This window comes from Mus caroli, chromosome 10, assembly GCF_900094665.2.
Source record: "Mus caroli chromosome 10, CAROLI_EIJ_v1.1, whole genome shotgun sequence".
NCBI classification, from domain to species: domain Eukaryota; kingdom Metazoa; phylum Chordata; class Mammalia; order Rodentia; family Muridae; genus Mus; species Mus caroli.
Window position 1 is genome coordinate 56,398,476 of NC_034579.1, and position 20,277 is coordinate 56,418,752.

At 49.6% G+C, this 20,277-nt stretch overlaps 1 protein-coding gene across 3 annotated transcripts in view; it reads right to left on the minus strand.

Annotated features, from left to right (window-relative positions):
• Positions 1-20,277, minus strand: part of Col13a1 (collagen type XIII alpha 1 chain) — a 141,940-nt gene that overhangs the window by 56,443 nt on the left and 65,220 nt on the right. For 2 of the 3 annotated variants that reach the window (XM_021173880.1, XM_021173879.2), the window contains exons 4-9: positions 17,903-17,929; positions 14,902-14,937; positions 9,265-9,315; positions 2,385-2,420; positions 1,588-1,614; positions 576-602 (exon numbers count right to left, since the gene is read on the minus strand). In XM_021173880.1, the coding sequence (XP_021029539.1) occupies positions 576-602; positions 1,588-1,614; positions 2,385-2,420; positions 9,265-9,315; positions 14,902-14,937; positions 17,903-17,929 (204 nt within the window). Of the gene's footprint in view, positions 1-575; positions 603-1,587; positions 1,615-2,384; positions 2,421-9,264; positions 9,316-11,317; positions 11,345-14,901; positions 14,938-17,902; positions 17,930-20,277 lie in introns of all 3 variants that reach the window. The other variant, XM_021173878.1, reaches the window with a different exon arrangement.

Here is a 20,277-nt window from a genome sequence, read left to right on the forward strand (position 1 = left end):
GAACAGCAGTGTTCACACACAGCTCAGGGTAAGGCCACGAAAGGCTTTTCCAGTCTTTTCCAGTCTAACACACTATAAGTCTGAACCCTTGCCTGAGCTTCTGAGGTAGCTGTTAACCCTATGCTGGTCTGTGAGGGACCTCCAGAGTGCCGGTCTCTGGGTCTCTGGGTATCTGGATGTGTGGCCTCAGTATGTAGAAAGGTATGTAGAAAGATGTAGAAAGGGCTCCTCCTCCTGCTTCCGACTCATAACTGGATCTACCTTGAACCTAGGAAGCTCTGATCGGGCTCCCAGTGGCTGGGCTGGAGAGTCCTAGGACAGCTCAGGGGAAGGCACTGTAGAAAAGTAAAAGGCCACCTAGGACTGGCACCACCCCACCCCGACCTGGAGAGTGTTCTATCATCACGTTGGAAAAGGCTTGCCTAATACCTTGGATGTCTCCTGTGCAGGAGAGAAAAGGCTTGCCACGTCTCCCTATATGGCATGAGGATCTAGGGCCTGCTGACAGTGACAGGCAGGCTGACAAGGCTGGTCCCCTACCTATCGAGTGAAGGAAAGGAAGTAGGGGGGCTTACCATCTCCCCTTTAGGTCCGGGGTAGCCCTGGAAGGAAAAGGGTTTCATGTACATTGTTTCAACATCTAGTCCCTCACCCTGCCTGCTCCAGCACTCTCCATCCTCATCTCTGCAGTTAGGTTCTCTCCTCTCTCACATGGTCACATGGTCACTTCTCACTCAGACCCTAATCTGTAGGTTGGATGAGCCAGGGACAGGCCCATTTCCCCTTTCACTTACCCAACTGCACTAGTGGTCACCTGCTCTTCAAAGGTGAGCAGAGGTGACGGTGTCTCCCTCAACTCCGGCTACATACACTCCATATACCCAGGACAGCTTGTGGGGGCAATACCTGGCCTTGTGGTGAGAAAATATGGCCACTGTAGTCTCTGGGCTACATGTGGCTTGCTGGCCAGGTGACCAGGTCCCCACCTGAGATGACAACCCCTATCTGAAGAAGAGTTCAGAGATGTACATTACATCTCCTGTGCTTGCACTTTTGAGTACTCCAAGATGTTTGGAGAGGCAGCCATCTTCCAATATCTATGAAAATGCTAGGACCAGGACACCAAGGTTAAAGGGGTACAGTGACCAGAGGGGAACCCAGGTATGCATATGGAGCCTCGAATGTTGAGGGAACTCCAAATTTGAGGAGAATAGAAGATAGCTTTGCACTTCGGTGACAACCTGTCCCAGTCCACCTAGCTGTTGTTCCTGCTGCTTCCTTGCCCTTCCCAAGCCCTGATCTCACGGAGCCACTCATAGCCACCAAAGTCTATGGGTGACTTTTGCTCCGGACACTGGGTATCCAACTTGACTATAGTGATTGCCCTCTTGAGGTCAGGGGTGACTTATTCAAATAGCTCCTCCTCCCCTTCCCATTAGCAATGCCATCCTGGACAGTTTTCTTTCTATGGAAAACATCTTTCAGTAATCCAGAGTGTAGGAGGACCAGAAGCCCCAGGTGAGTAGGCTGGTCAGAGGAGGGACAGAGCCCATCTTAAGGGTCTACTTACGCCAAGAGTCCACTTACCGGCCTGCCATCAAGACCAATGGGACCCTGCAAATAGAAAGGCCAGATGCAAAACCTAAGCTTCCTAGGATCCCCATACAGAAGGCAGCATGGGCACAGAATTTATCTATTCATCCATCCATCCATCCGTCCGTCCATCCATCCATCTATCCATCTTCCCTTCCTTCCTTCTTTTTCTTTTTTTATTCGTTTTTCAAGACAAGGTTTCTCTATGTATTCCTAGCTGTCCTGGAATTCCTCTGTAGACCAGGCTGTCCTTGAGCTCAGAGCTTCACCTGCCTCTGCCTCCCAAGTGCTGGGATTAAAGACGTGCACCACCACCTCCTGGCCCCACGGTGTTTCTTGAAAGCTAATGTTGGTCAGCACTGAAGCAGCTGCTTCCCTGGTCCCACTCCAAAGAATCTAGGCTCCATTGGCAAGAGTTAAAGGACACTCTAGTGGCTACAGTGGCCATTATACTACTGCTTCCATGACAGGCCTCTCTTCAGATCCTGACCAGAGGTCAGTCATCTCACTTTCTTGACCTACCATATGTTCGCATCCTGGTGTCAAACGGGACGTATCAGCTGTAAGCTCACTCACTCCTGCCTGACCGTCACTATCTATCTATAGGGCTGTCTCTGTCCTAAGCCCAGCCCTAAGCTACTGGCCCATGAAAGGTTATAGAGTGAGTGGGTCCTTAGAGGCTAGGGATCAGGAGGGAAAATGTGGCCTCAGAGATCGTCTTGGTGATACACTTTAACCCAACCAGGCTCAGGACCTACCTATCTCTGCTAACTTAAACCCTCTGCACTTACCGGGAATCCAGGGAAGCCTCGGGTACCAGGCTGGCCCTGAAAAGAACAGAGCATTGAGGATGAGGGAGGAGGGGTGGAGCCAAGCCCATCCCTGACTCTGTGTTATCACCTGTGAGCTGGCTAGGATGGAGAGGACAGAGAGGGATAATGTAGCAGAGCTTCTGCAGGGACCAGGCTGGAGAGAGGGATGCAAACAGCCTGTATCCTTTGAGCCTACTTCTAGAAGTGGCTTGGGATGCTCTTCAGTGCTTGGGCATGCTGAGCCTTGACATGTAACTAGACAACAGACCAATGGGACAGCCAGGACAATGAACTTACTCTGAACTGGACAGAAGTCCTGGAACAAAATAGGGTCTGTTTCTATATTTACAGGAGTTTCTCATGGCCACTAATCTAAGGATGGCTTCAAAGTCTGCAGAACTCGACCTGCAACATATGTTTTCACGCTAGCACGGGTCAGATTGCCCCTGCTTCCCAGGCTTCTTCCAGCAGCTGAGCATTCTCTGGATCCCTGTGTCTCTTGGGGAGGAGAGACATCCAGGCTCATTTCTTGAGACTGCAGACTAGAGACAGTTGGAGACTAGATGTGTGTTTCCTGGTCACAGCCCAGGGGCTAACGATTAGGTTCTCAAGCAACACTAAACCATGGCTGCAGGTCTGCGAAGCTTACCCAAGGGTCAAGGGTAACAGAGAAGAGAAGCCTAAAGCCTGATCACTTCCCTCTTCTCAGGATCCAGCAAGAGTTCCCTGACACTCCATCCAAGGCTCCAGCAAGATGGCTCAGCAGGTAAAAACACTTGTCCCCAAGCTTGATGTCTTCAGTGTCTGGGGCCCCACACACTGGGAGGAGAAAACTAACCCCTGCAAATTGTCATCTGACTTTCACACACACACACACACACACACACACACACACACACACACACACACCATGTAATAAATATTTGGTTTTTTGGCTTTTTTTTCTAGACTCTGTAACTCTGTCCTTGAACTCACTATGTAGACCAGGCTAGCCCCAGACTCACAGAAATTCACCTGCCTCAGTCTCCTAGGTGCTGAAATTAAAGGGGTGCACAACTACACCTTCATATATTTTCTTTTTAAAGAGAAAGCCATCCTCTCCTGCATCGCTGTACAGACCTGGTTACCTCTCTTCCTGTCTCCTCTATGCCTCTGCTGTCTGCCCAGGTATAGTGGCTCACCCACTTTTCCTGAAGGACATGCCAGCTCTCATTTTAGGCTCTCAGTTTACATGGCAGAGTCTCTTTGCAAGTATGGACAGTTGAGTCTGGCATGCTGAGTTCTAATCCTGCCTCCATCAACAACTGTGTAACACTAAGCCATTATCCAAACTCCCCACACCTCAACTTCCCCATCCCTAGAGTGGGAATAATGATGTAAACTCATCAGGTCACGGAACTACCATCAATTACGCTTATAATATCTTTGGAAATAGAAGCTCCACCATTGGGCGTGTGCTGAATTAAGATGACTAGAGGGGGTACCAGAAGCCAGCCAGATCGCTTATATTTATTGTATGCATGAGCATACGTGTTCCTGTGCNTGTGCCCATGTATATGTAGGTATGAGCCTAGAGGTCAGAGTTCAACGCCCAATGCGTATTCTACTGTTCTCCTTCTAAGTTTTAAGGACAGGGTACCTGTCTCTTTTCTGGACCCAGAGCTCACTGATTTGGCTGGGTTAGCCAATGAGTTCTGGGGATCTTCCTGTCTCCATCTCCATTGCTGTGGTCAACTTGACATGTGCGCGCTGGAGACCTGAACTCAGGCGCTCACTGTTAGCTTCTACTCACTGAGTCATTTCCCCCCCAGGGTGTCTTGGGATCCACGGGTGTCTTAATTAAGGTCTGGGACAAGGTCCCTTTCAGGGGACAATTTCTCTGGACTTACATGCTGTGACCCTGAAATATTTTCAGGCTCCCTGGATCCTTTCTGGATCCTATCTACACAGAATCTATGTCACCCTTCTGGTCAGGCGGCATAGGACCTTTTGCCATGTCAGGATTGGGTGCCGGTCCACAGGGAAACTAGCTAAAGTCAGCTGCAGACTCAGGATGGACCTGTGGCAAGTGTCCCAAGGCAAGAGAGCAGAGACACCACTCATATGTCAGAGGGCTCTGGCCTCTCTCCTCTCAAGGATAAGTGGTGCTAAGAATAGGCCTAAGGAGAAACCCGGAAACCATTGCAATGTAATCTTCGAAACCTCCCAGTGTAAATTCTCTGTAACTGCTCTGGACACGGAGAGGCCCGAGGAAGAGGTCAGGAGAGAGGGGTTCCGAGAAGCATCTTCCTATCATCTCAGCTGATATTTACGTGGCTAAGATAATCACATGGCCCACTAATTACAGTGCCTGCTCCGGTAAGCAGGGTGCATCCTTACAAGCCAGGGCCAAGTCCAGGACTAACCGGGGCTTTTTCAAGGCTGGGGAGTTGGGGCCGGGATGCTGTCATCAACCACAGGGACATGGGATTCTGCTTCCTGGAGAGGTTGGGGAGAAGGCAGTTGGGGAATCTTGTATGGAGACTGTAATTTACATCTCAATTTATGCTGAGCTTATGGCCTCTTCCCGTGCTCACTGGTCAAGCTGATTCCAGGCTGGGGAGCTGGCTGTTTGAGGCAACCTACTATTATGGTGTATATTTAATATGCGATACTAGTATTATGTATTATTTATATAACAGAGCCTTGTGTATAGAGTATAAACAGGCAGATATATTTGAGACAGGATCTATGTTGTTCAGGCTGGCCCTGAGCTCCTGAGCTCAAGTGATCCTCCGGCCGCAGCCTCCTGAGTAGCTAGGGTGGTAGGCAATGTCTGGCTTTTCCTATTCTTCTCTGTTAGGTTTTCTTTTCTGATCCAGTTTGATTACTGCTGACTGCTAAGAACAGCTCCTTGCAGAGGCTAGCCAATTCTCTCAGGCTAACTCACCATTTGTCTTTGAAGGGTTCATAGCATATTTTCACTCCTCTAGGATGGTCATGTTTATACAGACAAACTTTCCCTGGGGCTTTTGGGTTTTCTGCCATGTTCAGAGGGAACCTTCTCTCTGGGAGTTATAAAACAGTTGCTCAAATTATGCCCCTATTGTTTATGACTTCGTGTTTGACATCTTAGTCTTCTGTTGCTATTCTTTCCTTTTGTTTTGGTTTGGTTTTCAGAGACAGGGTCTCACGTAGCTCAAGTTGCCTGGAACCAACTATATAGCTGGGGCTGGTCTTGAACTCCTGACCCTCCTGCCTCCATCTCCCAAGCACTGACATTATAGGTACACACCACCACTTCCAAATTACACCTGAGTATCTTATTCATTGACAACCTGTCTTGATAGAATGGGTGGATAGATTCACGATCCTGATGAGCCACCTCCCCAGGCCTCCATTCTTTCTGTTTGCAAGCAACGGATGGCCTAAACTTGATCCCTGGAACCTGTGTAAAGGTGGAAGGGGAGAGATGATTCCATGACACTGTCCTCTGACCTCCATATGCATACATCATGGCAGGCGCGCGTGCACGCGCGCACACACACACACACACACACACACACACACGCCATACATAGAATCAAACCTTCCACTTGCCATTCCCCACCCACCCCCCGAAGCCGCAGGCCCTGCCCAATTCCAGAACAATCTGCCTTTCTCTTTCTACTAGTTTCTCTTTGTTTGGTTTTGTCTTCGTGTAGCCCTGGCTATCCTGATCCTGGCTCTGTAGATCGAACTGAGAGATCTGCCTGCCTCTGCCTCTTGAGTGCTGGGATTGAAGGCGAGCGCCACCACCGCCTGGTTTTCTTTCTCCTATCCAATGAAGCTTTTCTCACAAACCATCTTCACTGGTGTCTGGCTGTTTCTGGTCCTTCTCTTCTGATCTGTTTGTCTTGGTTGCCCTGTTCTTTTTCCTAGCAGAGTCATGAACTTCTTTCCTGAATGAAGTTCAGCATTGGATTGAACAAGCCAAAAGCATTCACCAGGATGAGACACACATTACACTGGGTAAAGGATCTATATATGAAAAAGGAAGAGAAACTCACCCCTTCATTTCTGAAATCCATCTTGCTCTAAGGCACCTCCCTACCCTGGCAGAACCTGCTCTTCCTCCTGGGCAGGGCACTGCCATACACTGTGTGACTTAGAAGTGTGGGGTGTCCAAGGTGACTTCTCTTTTCTAAAATTCTTTTTTTTTTTCCAGAGACAGGGTTTCTCTGTGTAGCCCTGGCTGTCCTAGAACTCATTCTGTAGACCAGGCTGGCCTCGAACTCAGAAATCTGCCTGCCTCTGCCTCCCAAGTGCTGGGATTAAAGGTGTACACCACCACTGCCCGGCTCTAAAATTCATTTTTATGGTCACCAAAACTCACCTATGGCCACCTCCAAATGGTGTGCATGCACTCAAACACACACACACACACACACACACACACACACACACACACACACACACACGCGCATATGCACACATGCATACTTGTGCATACACACAAACCTGCGCACATAAGGCACACATGCACATGCACACACAAACACAAGAACACAATAAATGTATATCTCTTGGCCCTGGGCATATAAACAGCACTCACAAGTTACTTCCATTCACTGTGCTCCTGCTGAGCACAGGCAGCAGCCTCTCGCTAAGCTGCATACCGATGTCCCTCATGGACACAACACAACCCATGGCCCCGTACGCCTAGGGATACAGGTCTGAATAGCTTGCCAGGTCCGTCACACAAAGCCCTCGCTGGCCTTTCCAGCCTCACCTTTGCTATCTGGTCTAGACCTTTCCAGGTGCTTCTCCCGATTAAGGAGCTGGGCACCCCTCCTGACCCTCCTTTCTTGGGTGGACTCTGACCTTGAAAGCAGGCCAGTTATCCCTTCCTCCTGCAGCCTCTCTGTCCACAGATGGTGTGAGCCCAGTGCTTCCCCTCCGCCATGTCCCCACTACTCCTTGTCACCGCACCCATTATCTGTACTGTCACAGCCAATGAGATTGCCATCATGGGCCTGGATTGCAAAGAGTTATGCTGTATCATCTCCCTTGTGCCTGGAAGCCTCTAGGTTCCTGACACACCCAGCAGGTGTATCTACCTGTTGTGGGTAAGGGTCAGATCCCTCCTATTGGTCTCTGAAGAACAGCTGGGGGAGGTGAACATGCAGATGTCCCTAGCTTAGCCATGACCTGCCTAGTGCCCCTTGGGGTCCAACATCCCACTCGGTTCAATGAGGCTCCCTTGAGGACACCTAGACACTGGGTCCCAACCACTTGTGCCACTGGAATGGGAGTCAACCTTATCCAAGTACCTGGATGGCCCCTGTTGCTTGGATTATTGATCAGGCTCCAGGACAGTGGGCAGGTGGCCCTTAAGGATGACCAAGCTGGCTCTGCTGAGCAATCGTTAGTCTCAGCTAGGGTGCACTGTCCAGCTGCTACTTGACCTCAGCTCTTACTGTCAAGCAGACCTTTTGTTTACCTATCTCCCATTCCCACCAGGCTGGGGCAGCAGGGGCAACTGAGGGGTAACTTGGTGTCACTCAGCTAGGGTGGCTTGATCATCTGGGTGATGATCAGTAGCCATTGTCAGAGGACTCTGGGCACGGTCAGGACACCTAGTGTCATGAGTCACTGTAGACACCAACTAGGGCTACTGGGACAAAAGAGGCATGAGATTCCCAGGTTCCTCCTGTGGTGTGCTGGGGAGTGGGGGCAGGGGGGACCCCTGCCCTTGCTGGAGGTCTAGCTTGTAATTAGTGCCCTTCACTCTGACTTCCTGGTCCTCTACTCCAACCATTCTTGACCTGTGGGTTATGAACCATTGGGGTCACATATAGGTATCTTGTATGTCAGATATTTACATTACGATTCATAACTAGCAAAACTGCAGTCACAAAGTAGCAACAAAAATAATTTTATGGTTGGAGGATAAGCACACCATGAGGAACTGCACTAAAGGGTCGCAGCATTCGGGAGGTTGAGAACCGCCGATATAGACGATATCTTACTACACTTCCCCAGCATCCCACTCTCTCACTGTGCTCCCTGCTCCTCTCTCATCATGTGACAGGCTTCCCATAGTCCTCCTTGTCAGGGCAAAGGAGGTCCACGGCCACACAGGACCCTGTCCAAACCCCTTCTCCTCTGTGGAGAGAGGCCATGCTAGGTTATGGTGAATTCCAGTTCCCTCGCTGACACCGGTTTCATTGAAGGTGTGTGAGCAGGTACCTTGGTACCCCACTCATACTCCTTCGTACAGCTGTGCTATCTTGCTGGATCCATCACCCACATCCCACATCACCCACATCCCACATCACCCACATCCCAGGCAGTCCCTAAAGAAGCATGCCAGAGGGAAGTCAGGAGGCTCTAGGTAACTCAAAGGACCTGGTACTGACAGTAAGGATAGGGTTTGGGGGGTGGAGGCTTGGAGGGCGGGTTGGGGCTTCACGAGAACCAGGAATGGGTGCTGGGGTCAGTGAACCTGTACTTTGTTATCTGCTCCTGGTTGTGGGAGGCCAAGATTAGTTCCAAAGAAAGCTGGAGCACTCAAGGCAGTACTCAAGGCAGGCAGCCCTTTTCCCTCATGTAAACAACAGCAACCACCTTCCTGCCTCCCAGCTGCAGGAGCTTTGCAGCTAAAGGCTAAAAGGTTAGGTTCTGGGGCCCTCCCAGGGAGGAGGTCATTTAGGTCTATTTAGTCAGCCCACTTTCTCTAACATCAACAGTGATACTGAGAACCAACAGGAATGACCACAGGACAGGGGATGGCCACACCCAGAGGCCCCTGCTGAGGCTCACCCTCATTCCTCCGAGGTTCTTTTCATTAACTCTCCCAGCCTCTACACCCCCACCCCCAACAACATCAGCAACTTACAGGGGGGCCTCGAGGCCCGATGATGGACATCCCCGCATCTCCAGGGGCACCCTGTGGGGAGACAGAGGGTGTCTGGAAGGGTAGATGGGGGAGGGCGAGGGAGGGGGTTGGTGGGGAAAGGATGTAAAAGGGGGTGGGAGGCTGGCAGCCAGGAAGGGGGATGCCAACCACCATAGGGAGGTCAGAGATCAGTTGGAAGTGGGGAGCACAAAGAAGATCTTGGGTCATCACAAGGGAACGGAGAGAAGAGTAGCGGGTGGATGGGAAAGCACAGTGGGCTTTGGAAGTGCAAGAGAGCAGCATCCATGACATTGAGGCCAGGAGGGAACTGCAAGGAAAGGTGGGCTCAGCAGTGACATTCCACCCGGTTCACCTGGCAGTTCACCTTCCAAATGAATGGTCAGGACACACAATAATATCCTGGCTATATGGGCCCTATAGTCTTGAGGCCAGAGACTGACCCTCTTGGACGCTCCAAAAGGATGAAGGCTGAGCCCATATAGCATGTCCTGGATCTAGTTGGCTGAAAGCTCTGGGGGCTATGTATGACAGGTTGGCTGAGCCAGCTGGATAAAGGAAGGGTGCTGATGGGTAGGAATCTGTAGCAGCAGACAGGAGGGGAATGAGAAAGCTCAGGGCTCTGAGTTCAAGTCATGACAGCTTTCTGAGCTCACACAACCTGCTTGAGAGCTGGGGCTTGGAATGCTTCACAGTCTTTGTGGGCAAGGAATTGCAATGTAGTTTTGCAAAATGTCCTACCTCATATAAAGGTAGCAGGGATCTGGAACTAGTAACTTCAGCACTGTGAAGCAGACTTGGCTTAAGGCAAAATGGATGCTTTGAAGGGAACCCCTGCTCCTTAACAGCTGCCCGAGTGGGAAGAAGCTCACTAACTTCTCTGTTCATTTCCTCAACTATGGCAGGGAAAACATTCCCATCACATGGACATTCCATGGGATAGGACTAGAAGGTGCTTAAAATCACCATGTGGTCTGGGGAAGGTGATGTGTCTCGCCCTATAGGATGGGACCAATATCTACTTGGAAGACTGCCCTGTCATATGATCAATAGCTTCAGCCTCGGGAGATACACCTCTCTCCAGCTGTGTCACCTTCTATCTGGGGGACCATGAGCATGTGACTTTCCTTCTCAGGGCCTAACACACAGAGGAATGGTGAAGCTTTCAAGAGGTGCATCAGCATTACCTGAGCCAATAGAAAAGAATGCTTGCAGCCTGCCCATACAGCCTGCCCACCGCTGAGGAGCCTTGGCTAAAGTCAGCATTCGCTACTTTAGAGATGGGATACTCTGTTGCAAGATCAGTGCAGTAACTCTGTGTGTGTTTGTGTGTGTTGTGGGGAGGAGGTCGGAGGTCTCCTGCCTACAATTCCAGTTCTCAGCAGGTAAAGATGGGGAGATCTTTGTAAATTTAATGTCAGCTTGGGCTACATAATGACTTCTAGGCTAGCCTAGGCTACAAACCAAAACCCTTTTCCACCACAAAAAAAAAAAAAAAAAAAGAAGAAGAAAAGAAAAAGAAAAAGAGCAGAACAATCCACAATACTGACAACACTGACACGCCCAGTGTCTACAAGGATGGAAGAAAAGCTGAGAACCAGGAACCTGCCCATGTTATTGCTGGGGACTTCAGACAAACCCCATACTCTCTCCTCTGATTGGATAAGTTATGCTCTGAAATCCCCAGAACCCACCAGGCTGCTCTCTGGATGTCCTCTCCCCTAACCTGGCTCCTGGCTTCCCAGGCAGGGTGGAGAGTCCTCTCTGTGACTCTGGGGTCCCCCTGGGTAGTCCCAGCTACATAGCAGTGATAAGCCAGTCTTTTATTCATGGGGGTGGGTGATAGCCCCTAGGAGAGCAATGGGGGCCTTTGCATGTGGTTAAGGTAAAGCAGGGACAGGCTTACTGAGCTGGGACAGCTGAGGCCTTGCCTAGGAATCCCAGGGCTTCATACCAGGGCTCAGAGAGTGCTAGCTTAATTAAAAGCCTGCCAGTGAGAGAGAAGGCTGGGTTAGAGGGAGCAGTGAAGACTCACCTTCTCGCCTGGTTGACCTTTGATACCCTGGACAGGCAGCCCCACAGGGCACAGGGAAAAGAGAGACGGGGAGAGAAAAAAGAGGATGAGAGACAGACACGGACAACAGGAATCCATGCTTAATGGCACAGCAACTGAACAAAAGAAATCACTGTGAAATAAGAAACACAGCACAAGACACAGATGCAGACACGCGACAGCCATCTCGGCCAGCAAGCAAGGCCAGCTGGTCTACATCACTAGGAGGGAAACAAGGGATCCTGTCCAAGCGGTGCGTGTGCGTGCGAAAAGTGGGAGGTACGGGGAGGGAAGGAGAGAGAGGGGAGGAAGGAAGGGAGTGGGAAGGAGGGAAGGAGGGAGAGAGAGAAGGAGAGGGAGGGAGGGAGGGAGGGAGAGAAGGAGAGAGGGAGAGAGAGGGAGAGAGAGGAGAGGAAGAGAGGGATCCCTAACCCAGTCAGAAAATCTTCCTGATTAGCCAAATCCAAGGGGCCATGGGTGGGCCTGGGAAGAAGTTCCCAAGGTCTGTGATCATGAACCCCAGGGGCTCGGAAGGTCCCTCTGAGTCCCAAGTACAGAACCTTGTGAAGTAAGGTAAGACTGGAACAGAGAAAGCTTGAGGCATGCAAAGGAGGGGGCAGACAAGGGAGGGGATGCAGGATGACACGGGACAACCAGAATGGGGTGACTGGGCTTGGGTGGCTCAGGCATGTAATCCCAGCTACTTGGGAGACTGACGCAGGAAGAATACAAGTTCAAGGCCTGTCTGAGCAAGAGGCTGAGTTCAAGGCCAACTAGGGACAACTCAGTGAGATTCTGTCTCAAAGATAAAGTCTAAAGAGGGCTGAGGATTGAACTCAAGAGGTAAGATGCTTGCCTCATATGCTTAAACTCTTACAATGAGTCACCAGTACTACAAAAAAACGGGGTGGGGCAGAGGTGGTAGGAGGTGAGCGATAGCAAGGATGCTGGACGAGTCAGAGTATGAAGAAAGCAGGATGCCCAGCCAGGGGTCCTTTGTCACTCCAGTGGCCAGTGGTGGGCAGCCTCCCTCCATGCAGCTCCCAACAGGCCAGTGGTGCCATCTCTGGTGCCGCATGGGAATGACCCAGGAATTTCACACCTGGTCATTGGACACTACAGTCCTTATCAAGTGGCTTATGCCAGGCCCCCTAGTGAGCAGCCAAATGGGCCATCCACATTTAAAATAGCACCAGCAGTGAGAAGTTCCAAAGTGGCTGGAAAGGAGCTCTGCACAGGAGGTGGGAGGCTTCCGGTGGCCCCCCTACCTCTCCCCATTGCCACCACACAGGAAGCTCTGATGAGGGAGGGCAGGAAGGAGGAGCCGGAAGTACATTTTGCACTAGGCAGAACTTCCTGCAGGCCAGCTGCTGCACCCAGCAGGGGGGTGGGGGGGGGAGCTCCCAACACTTACCTAACCCAAGGCCAGATGGCTTGGGTACAAAACTAACTTCACCCCCTTCCAGGGTTGATTTTGCCCATTAAAGGGGATCATTAAGGCTATAGTGAGACTTAGGTGCATCCAATATGATTGCTCCAGGAAGGATGGCAGGGTAACTGGGTGGGACCCAGTGACAGCATAGAAAGACCCAGTGTCTAATGGACGGACTGATAGAGCAGATACGGTGGGTGGGTTGTGGGGCAGGCAAGTGGCCTGTGTCCTGGTATGGAATCAGTGTGAGGATTCCGTGGAGAGGATCGAGACTCCCACACGCTGTCAGGTCTTACAATGTTGAAAACCAGCATACACTGCTAGCTGTACACACTGACTGGTTTTCCACTCTTCCTGGGTACCAAGCCTTGCTGAGTATGTGTATGGAGGGGCAGGTGAGGGCGCAGTGGACAAGAGCTTTGAGGTTGCTGAGGTCCCTGTGAGATACCACTTAGAGAAAGCCTATGCTAGGACTGAGGTAAATGTTGGCTAAAATGACATCAACTAATGTGACAACACCCCACCCCACCCCCTCCTCCAGTATCACAGAGGTGGCCTCACAACTCACAGGTTGCATGGAGCTCTTGAACCAAGCTCTAGAATGTTCTAGGCCTCTGAGGCATCCGTTTAAAGTCAGCTCCTTCTTTCAGCTCTGATGCTAGGGGTGGACCACCCCTGGTCAAGGATACAAGTTTGCAGCCTGGTTACCTGTAATCAAGTGTTTGCTCCCTCATTTCCTAGTGCGTAATCTTGAGAAAGACATTTACCTTCAGAGCCTGGGCTTCCTCTCCTGAGAGTGCTGGGGGTGGGGTGGGGGTGGGATGGAGATTGTACCTCTGCTTAGACAGTTCACGAAAGGGCTGAATGAGCCGGTGTGTGAAGGCCCTTTGGTTCACAGCCCAGCAGGGTGTGGGTACTAGCAAAGCTCTGGGTACCCCCCAACTCCATGCTTGCTCCAGCCATGCAAATCCATACACAGATGTCACAGTCATGCTTAAGGCCAATGCCAGCACAGCGGCGAGGGTCCCAGCCAAAGCTAACAGAGATAGTGGTGGAATCACGCTGGAGGTGGGATGTTAGCGGTAAGAAGAGGAGAGCAGCCCTGTGTCCATGTCCATCCTAATTCAGGATGCTCTTTACTAACTCAGGCTTCTGTCTGTCTAGACCAGTGGTCCTCAACCTTCCTAATGCTTTGAGCTTTTAATACTGGTGATCCCAACCAATTATTTTCATTGCGACTTCATAACTGTAATTTTGCTACTATTATTAATTGTGATGTAAAACATCTGATATTCAGGGTCTTAGGTGATCCCCTGTGAAAGGCTCATTCAACCTTCTAGGGGATCACGACCCACAGGTTGAGAACCATGGATCCTGACCTGGGAGCCCTTCAAGCTGAGGCTGACAGGACAGCCCAGGTGCTGGGGGCTCAATGTCTAGGACTAGCCTTCTCATATCTTCTGACCAAGAGCTCTCATCTCTTTACAAAAGCAAATATTAACTGCATTCACCCTTAAGAGGACCTGGAGGAACTGCTTGGATCCAAGCCTTGCCTTCCCTGTCTCTGAGTGTAATGTCCATCCATAGAGGACAGCCACAGGAGATAGTGGCTGTTCTAGGGATGGTTGCAGAGGCATCTGATGCTTTGGGATACTCAGGCCTCACTCTATCCTATGGCACATCCAATGACTTTCTGCAGAGTACTTACTTAGTCCCTGTGTCTCCCAGGAGAACACATTCCAAGTCCCCAGTGGGTGCCAGGAACAATGGTGTGTATGGGACCCTATGTGTACTATATCTTTTCTATATGTGTGTACCTATGACAAACTTTAATTTTATAATTAGGCCCAGCAAGAACATTTAAAAAGGATACCTTGTGATAAAATAGAGCAAGTTTAACAGTGTTTCCTAAGATGCAGTTGAAATATCTGACCACAGTAACTGAAGCTGTGTGTGCAGATGAACTGCTAGATGCTGTTCTGTTCAGTTTGGAGACTGGAATAAAATGTCTTCCTGTCCCCTTCCTTGGCTCTCCTGATGTAGCTCTGCACAGCACTTCACCATGCATAGAGGACAAGCCAGCTTGGAGAAGCAAGTGATGGCGCCCCAAGCAGGGACACATGAGCCAACTCACCACACGTCCAGGCATCCCGATGGCACCCTTGTCCCCCTGATGAAGGAGGTGGAAACAGTTAGTGAGGCTGCCACCTGTCAGAGTGTCCCACAAGCTTGTGCACACATAACTTGAGGACATGGCTAGTCAGCTTTGTTGGAGCAGCTAGGAAAACATTTAGAGTGGCACCAAGTGTCATGTGGACATCACCAATGGACCTGCCAGGAGACATCACTAACTAGGCCAGGGCCTCAATGCCCGGACAGATTCAGACTTTCATCTCTCACCTATTGTTTTCTGCACTCAAGCATGGTGCTGCGGAATACAGGTTGCAGTAGGTGGAGGTTGTCATTCTGGACCTCAGTCTCTGAAGCCCTTTCTCCCTCAGGCTTGTGTTTTTGCAGCCCATCAGTGTCAGCCAGAATAGGCTTAGGAATCATTATCCTTGCTTTAAGGCACAGAGCAAGGCAGAAGGACCAATGACAGCCCTAGGTCTGTCTGCCAGAGCCAGAGAAGCAATGCCCATGCTCCCCGGCTCCTTCCTCTCCTGCTCTGATGTCCCACCCTGCCCCCTCTCCTCCCAGGCTGCTCCAGTTTGTGGATTTCGATACTTTGTTTTGTAGCCAGGGTTACATCCTCTAGCTCTGGAAATCTGCTTACAAAGTTTCACTCATTCCCCCATTCAGTAGAAAATATTTTTTTGTAATCATAGACATGCAGACATCATAAAAATCTGGGGTGGAGCCTCAAAGGATGGGGAGCAACAGGGTGTAGAAGGTAAGATGATGCCTGGCCTGCCAGGCAGGAGGAGCCTGCACAGACCCCCTCTGCCAACCCCCTCCCTGGGATGTGTATGGGGGTGGGAGGAGTCCTGAGAGTGACTCTGAATCTACTGATCTCAAAGAGGGAAAAAGCATCGAGGATGAAGCGGCATCCCAGGACATATGTGGGATGCACGCAAAATGCTGTCAGTTCCTGTTAGGCTTACATTGTCAAGGTCCAGGGTATCTTTGAGCAGAGAGCACTGTGTCTTTGCTAAGAATGTCACAGTGCTGGTTGTAAGCACTGATGGTTTCCCTGTCCTCCCTGAGCACCAGCCTATTGAATGGAAGATGTGGAATGGGAGCTTTGCGGTCACCGAGTTCCCCATGGGCTGCTGCTGTCTCACACCAAGAACTTGGCATTTGGTAAATGTTAAGCAAAATGGCCTTGACTCGAGCTGGAACCCACAGCTCCATGGTTCTATGCACATGTTTACACTTCTTGTGCTTTATATCTTAACAAAGGGCCAACACTCGTGCACCTGCCGATGGGTCACCCCACAACCCTTCATGTGGAAGCTCAGACCCTCAGTCAATGGATCTGCCCCTCCTATCAAGCATGTGCTGGGCTCATGCCTGTCATCAGCTCTGGCTCCAGCAACCTCACCGTTCACTTGCTCCCAGGCTTCTAAATGATATTCCAAGGTGTGTGTGTGTGTGTGTGTGTGTGTGTGAGTGTGTGTGATTATTTTTCCTTTCATTTGGGAAGTAATGTTCTTTGCAGCCCTGGCCATAAAATGCTCAGGTTGGGGACATGCATGCAAAGGCCAGCAGCTGGAAACTCAGCAGCATCCCCCACTCTGTGAACTGCCCCCTAAATGCCTTTTAAAGGTGGATGCTATTAGAAAATAAAAAGCCAAAAACCTGCCCACATTCTTCTCCATCATCTGACTACCCCCCCCCCCCCGGCTTAGGTTTCACGGACAAAGTCACTGTCCTCTTGAGCTTCAGCACTGGGAACTTCTCTGCTTTGGGGCCTGAGCCTTCTTCCTTGTGCATTTTACTAAAGAAAGTCGCTGGTCATTGATTCTAGAAGCTATTGGATTGGCCTAAAGGTTACAGTATAATTCACACCCAGAAGGTTCTAGAATCCAGTGGAAAATGGCCTTCAGTCAAGAGAAGACAGGTATCAACAGGTGTCCCCTGAAAGCCTCCGCCACCCCTGCATCCCTTCCATACCCTACCTAGATGTCTCCTTTGTGCCCTCCTCAAACCCTCATCTGTGACCTTCCTTAACCCCCTGGTTGGCTACAGCATCTTGCCTGAGCCATTCCCTGCTCCAAAGCCCACAGGGTTTATAATCAATCTCATTTACTGAAGCTGGACCCCACAGAATAGTGTCTTAGAAGACTTTAAAGATGGCACTCAAATAAATGCCAGGCAAGGGCCACAAGACTCTCCTGTGCTCAGTGGACTTAAAAGGGCTCAGCCTCCACTGCTGACCTCGGACAGGTTGGACAATGCATTTTATCCTTCTGAGGTAGAGCCCTTTTTTCTCCCATCACTAAATTGAGTGATCACTTCTCTGAGCGATACTAGTTTTCTCCGAGTTATCCAGCAATCAAGGCTAGGGATGCCCGGAATGCCTGGCACCTGTAAAAGCATCAGGTGGCTACTCATCAGTTGACGAGATGGCTAGTCACATGACTTCTGCCCACCTTTGCCTGAAGTTCCTATGGTTACTCAGCACGGCCTTCTTATGGTAACTGGAGAAAACCAAAGGTTTTTGAGTCCACCATTCCCTAGAGGGCACAGAAAAACTAGAACAGTTGTTTGAATGTCATCTGCCATGAAGAAGGCTGGGAATGACCCAAGGACTGGCCAGTGGCTCTGGTCCCCCATTACAGAACTATCTATCTGGACAAAAGCTCCAATGTTGGGAGGGTCTGCTGCTAGGTTTGCATGCACAATACCCCAGGAGAGAAGCCAAGAGCTACAGCCACAGACCCCAGATACTCTCCAGTGTTCTATCATGGAGCGGTGGGTGTGGTTTCACCCTCAACCACGGATTAGAGACTCCAGAGGAAGGTCATGCTCAGAGAATTGTGAGAGATGGCCATCCAACCTAGGCAGTCAATGGACTGAGAAAGTAGATAATGGGACTGGGGTGTGGTCAGTGGGAGAGCACTTGAAATGCCCATGGGTCCTGGGCTTAGTGCTCACTGAAAGGGAGACAGAGAGAGAAGAAATGAGTTACTTACTGGGAGTCCAGGTCTTCCAGTGGGACCCTGAAAGAAAGAGACGGAGAATGAAGTTAAACCCAGGCCAGAATTATAAGCAGTTTAATAAGGTAACATTCCCCTATTTGGCTGTGACCTTAGGGAAGTCCCCTGTACTGTAGGAGCTTGTTATTCTAATAACTAGATAGGGATAAGGGCTTCCTTTCATTCAGTTATCCATCCATAAAACCAGAGAAGCAGGACCTCCTATATGCCAGCCCGGCCCAGGAATAGGAACAGGAGACAGAAAGATGATATGTCCCTTCTCATGACTCAAGGGTCACTAGGGCTTGGGCTCTCATTAGCTCGGCTGGCTCCCTCGCCCACACCATTCCATCTTTGAGCTCTTCCTTCAGTTGCTGAGCCTACTGGACCTGACTGGGAAAGGACAGGGATGAGAGACAGCCAGACCCTATGTTAACCTATTCCATTACATAAGAGAAGCCAAGGGCAGGGCAAAGCCTGTCATCAGCCATGATGCCCCTGGTGCACTGACCCCGTCTATACTGATGGCATGGGAGAAGAGAAGAGGAAAACTTACAGAGGATTATGAGGGAGACAGTGGGATTTGTTTTGGTGCATGAGAATGCATAATAAGATCACCCAGTCCATGATGGGTCAGCCCTGGGGTTGGGGGGCTGTTTTGCTTTCCTGCTTCCTAGAAGCCAACTGACAAAAGTATTGGAGAACATCAGCTAGGCATGTGTCAGGCTGGAGTCATCCTGGCACTTGGGAGGCTGAGCCATGAGGACAACGAAATCTAGGCTAACATGGGCTACAGAGTAAGACTTTCTCAAAATCAGTAAATGCATAAATAAATAGAAATTACCTAATTATTAGTCCATCAATTATGTTTTCTATCATAGCAATACATCGTGGAAAACCCTTAGGAACCTGCAAAATCCTGAAAGAATGGTGTCTTTCTAGAGCTGGCCCCTGACTTCAGATGGGTCTGACCCGAGAGGAATGCTGTGCTTCTACACTGACAGCTTCCAAGACGGGAGAGACTTCTGGGATACTCTTAGGAGCCCAGCCTGCATGGATCAGTAGGGCTAATATTGTAAAAATGGCCATCCGACTAAAAGTAAGCTATAGATTTAATGCGATCCCTATCAGAATACCAATATAGACATTGAAAAAATCATCTAGCCGGGCGTGGTGGCGCACGCCTTTAATCCCAGCACTCGGGAGGCAGAGGCAGGCGGATTTCTGAGTTCGAGGCCAGCCTGGTCTACAAAGTGAGTTCCAGGACAGCCAGGACTATACAGAGAAACCCTGTCTCGAAAAAACCAAAAAAAAAAAAAAAAAAGAAAAAATCATCTACTTCATACAGAAACACATACGTGTGTGCAAGCATGCATGGAAGTGCACACACATACATACATACCACCACCACCACCACCACCACTTCCAAAAACCCAGGATAGCTAAAACAACCCCCTCATAGATACACACACCACTACCACCACCACCACCACTAACAACAACAAAACCCAGGATAGCTAAAACAACTCCCTCATAGATACACACACCACTACCACCACTACCACCACTAACAACAACAAAACCCAGGATAGCTAAAACAATTCCGAATGATAAAAGAACTGCTAGAGGTATTGCCATTCTAGATTTCAAGCTATATTACAGAGCTATAGGCATAAAACCAGCATGGCACTGACATAAAAGCAGACATGTTGACAATGGAATTGAATTGATCAATGGAATTGAACTGAATATCCAGACACAATTTCATATACCCACAGACACCTGATTTTTCACCAAAACCTCAAAAATACACATTGAAGAAGACAGTATCCTCAAAAAATGGTGCTGGTCAAACTGGATGTGTGCATGTAGAAGAATGCAAATAGATCCACATCCATCACCCTGCACAAAACTTGGCTCCAAACACACCTAGGACCTTAACACATGACCAGACATCCAGAGTCTGACAGAAGAGTAAGACCAACAGCTAATGGATAGGATCTTATAAGCCTGAAAAATTTTATATGGCAAAGGACACTGTCATTTGAGCAAAGTGGCACCTAGAGTAGGGACAAGGCCTTTACCAACTGTACATCTGATAGAGGGCTAGTATCTAAAATATATAAAGAACTAAAAAACAAACAAACCAGACAGCCTAAACACCAGGAAACAAGTAACCCAATTTTAAAAAACAACCTCAAAACATGAGACACAGTTGTCTAAGAAACAAAGAAATATTCAACATCCTTAGCCATCAGGGAAATGCAAATTAAAATTACTTTGAGGTTTCGTCTTATCTCAGTTAAAATGGCCAAGATCAATAAAATAAATGACAGTCCATGCTGGTGAAGATGTGGGGTTAAGGAAACATT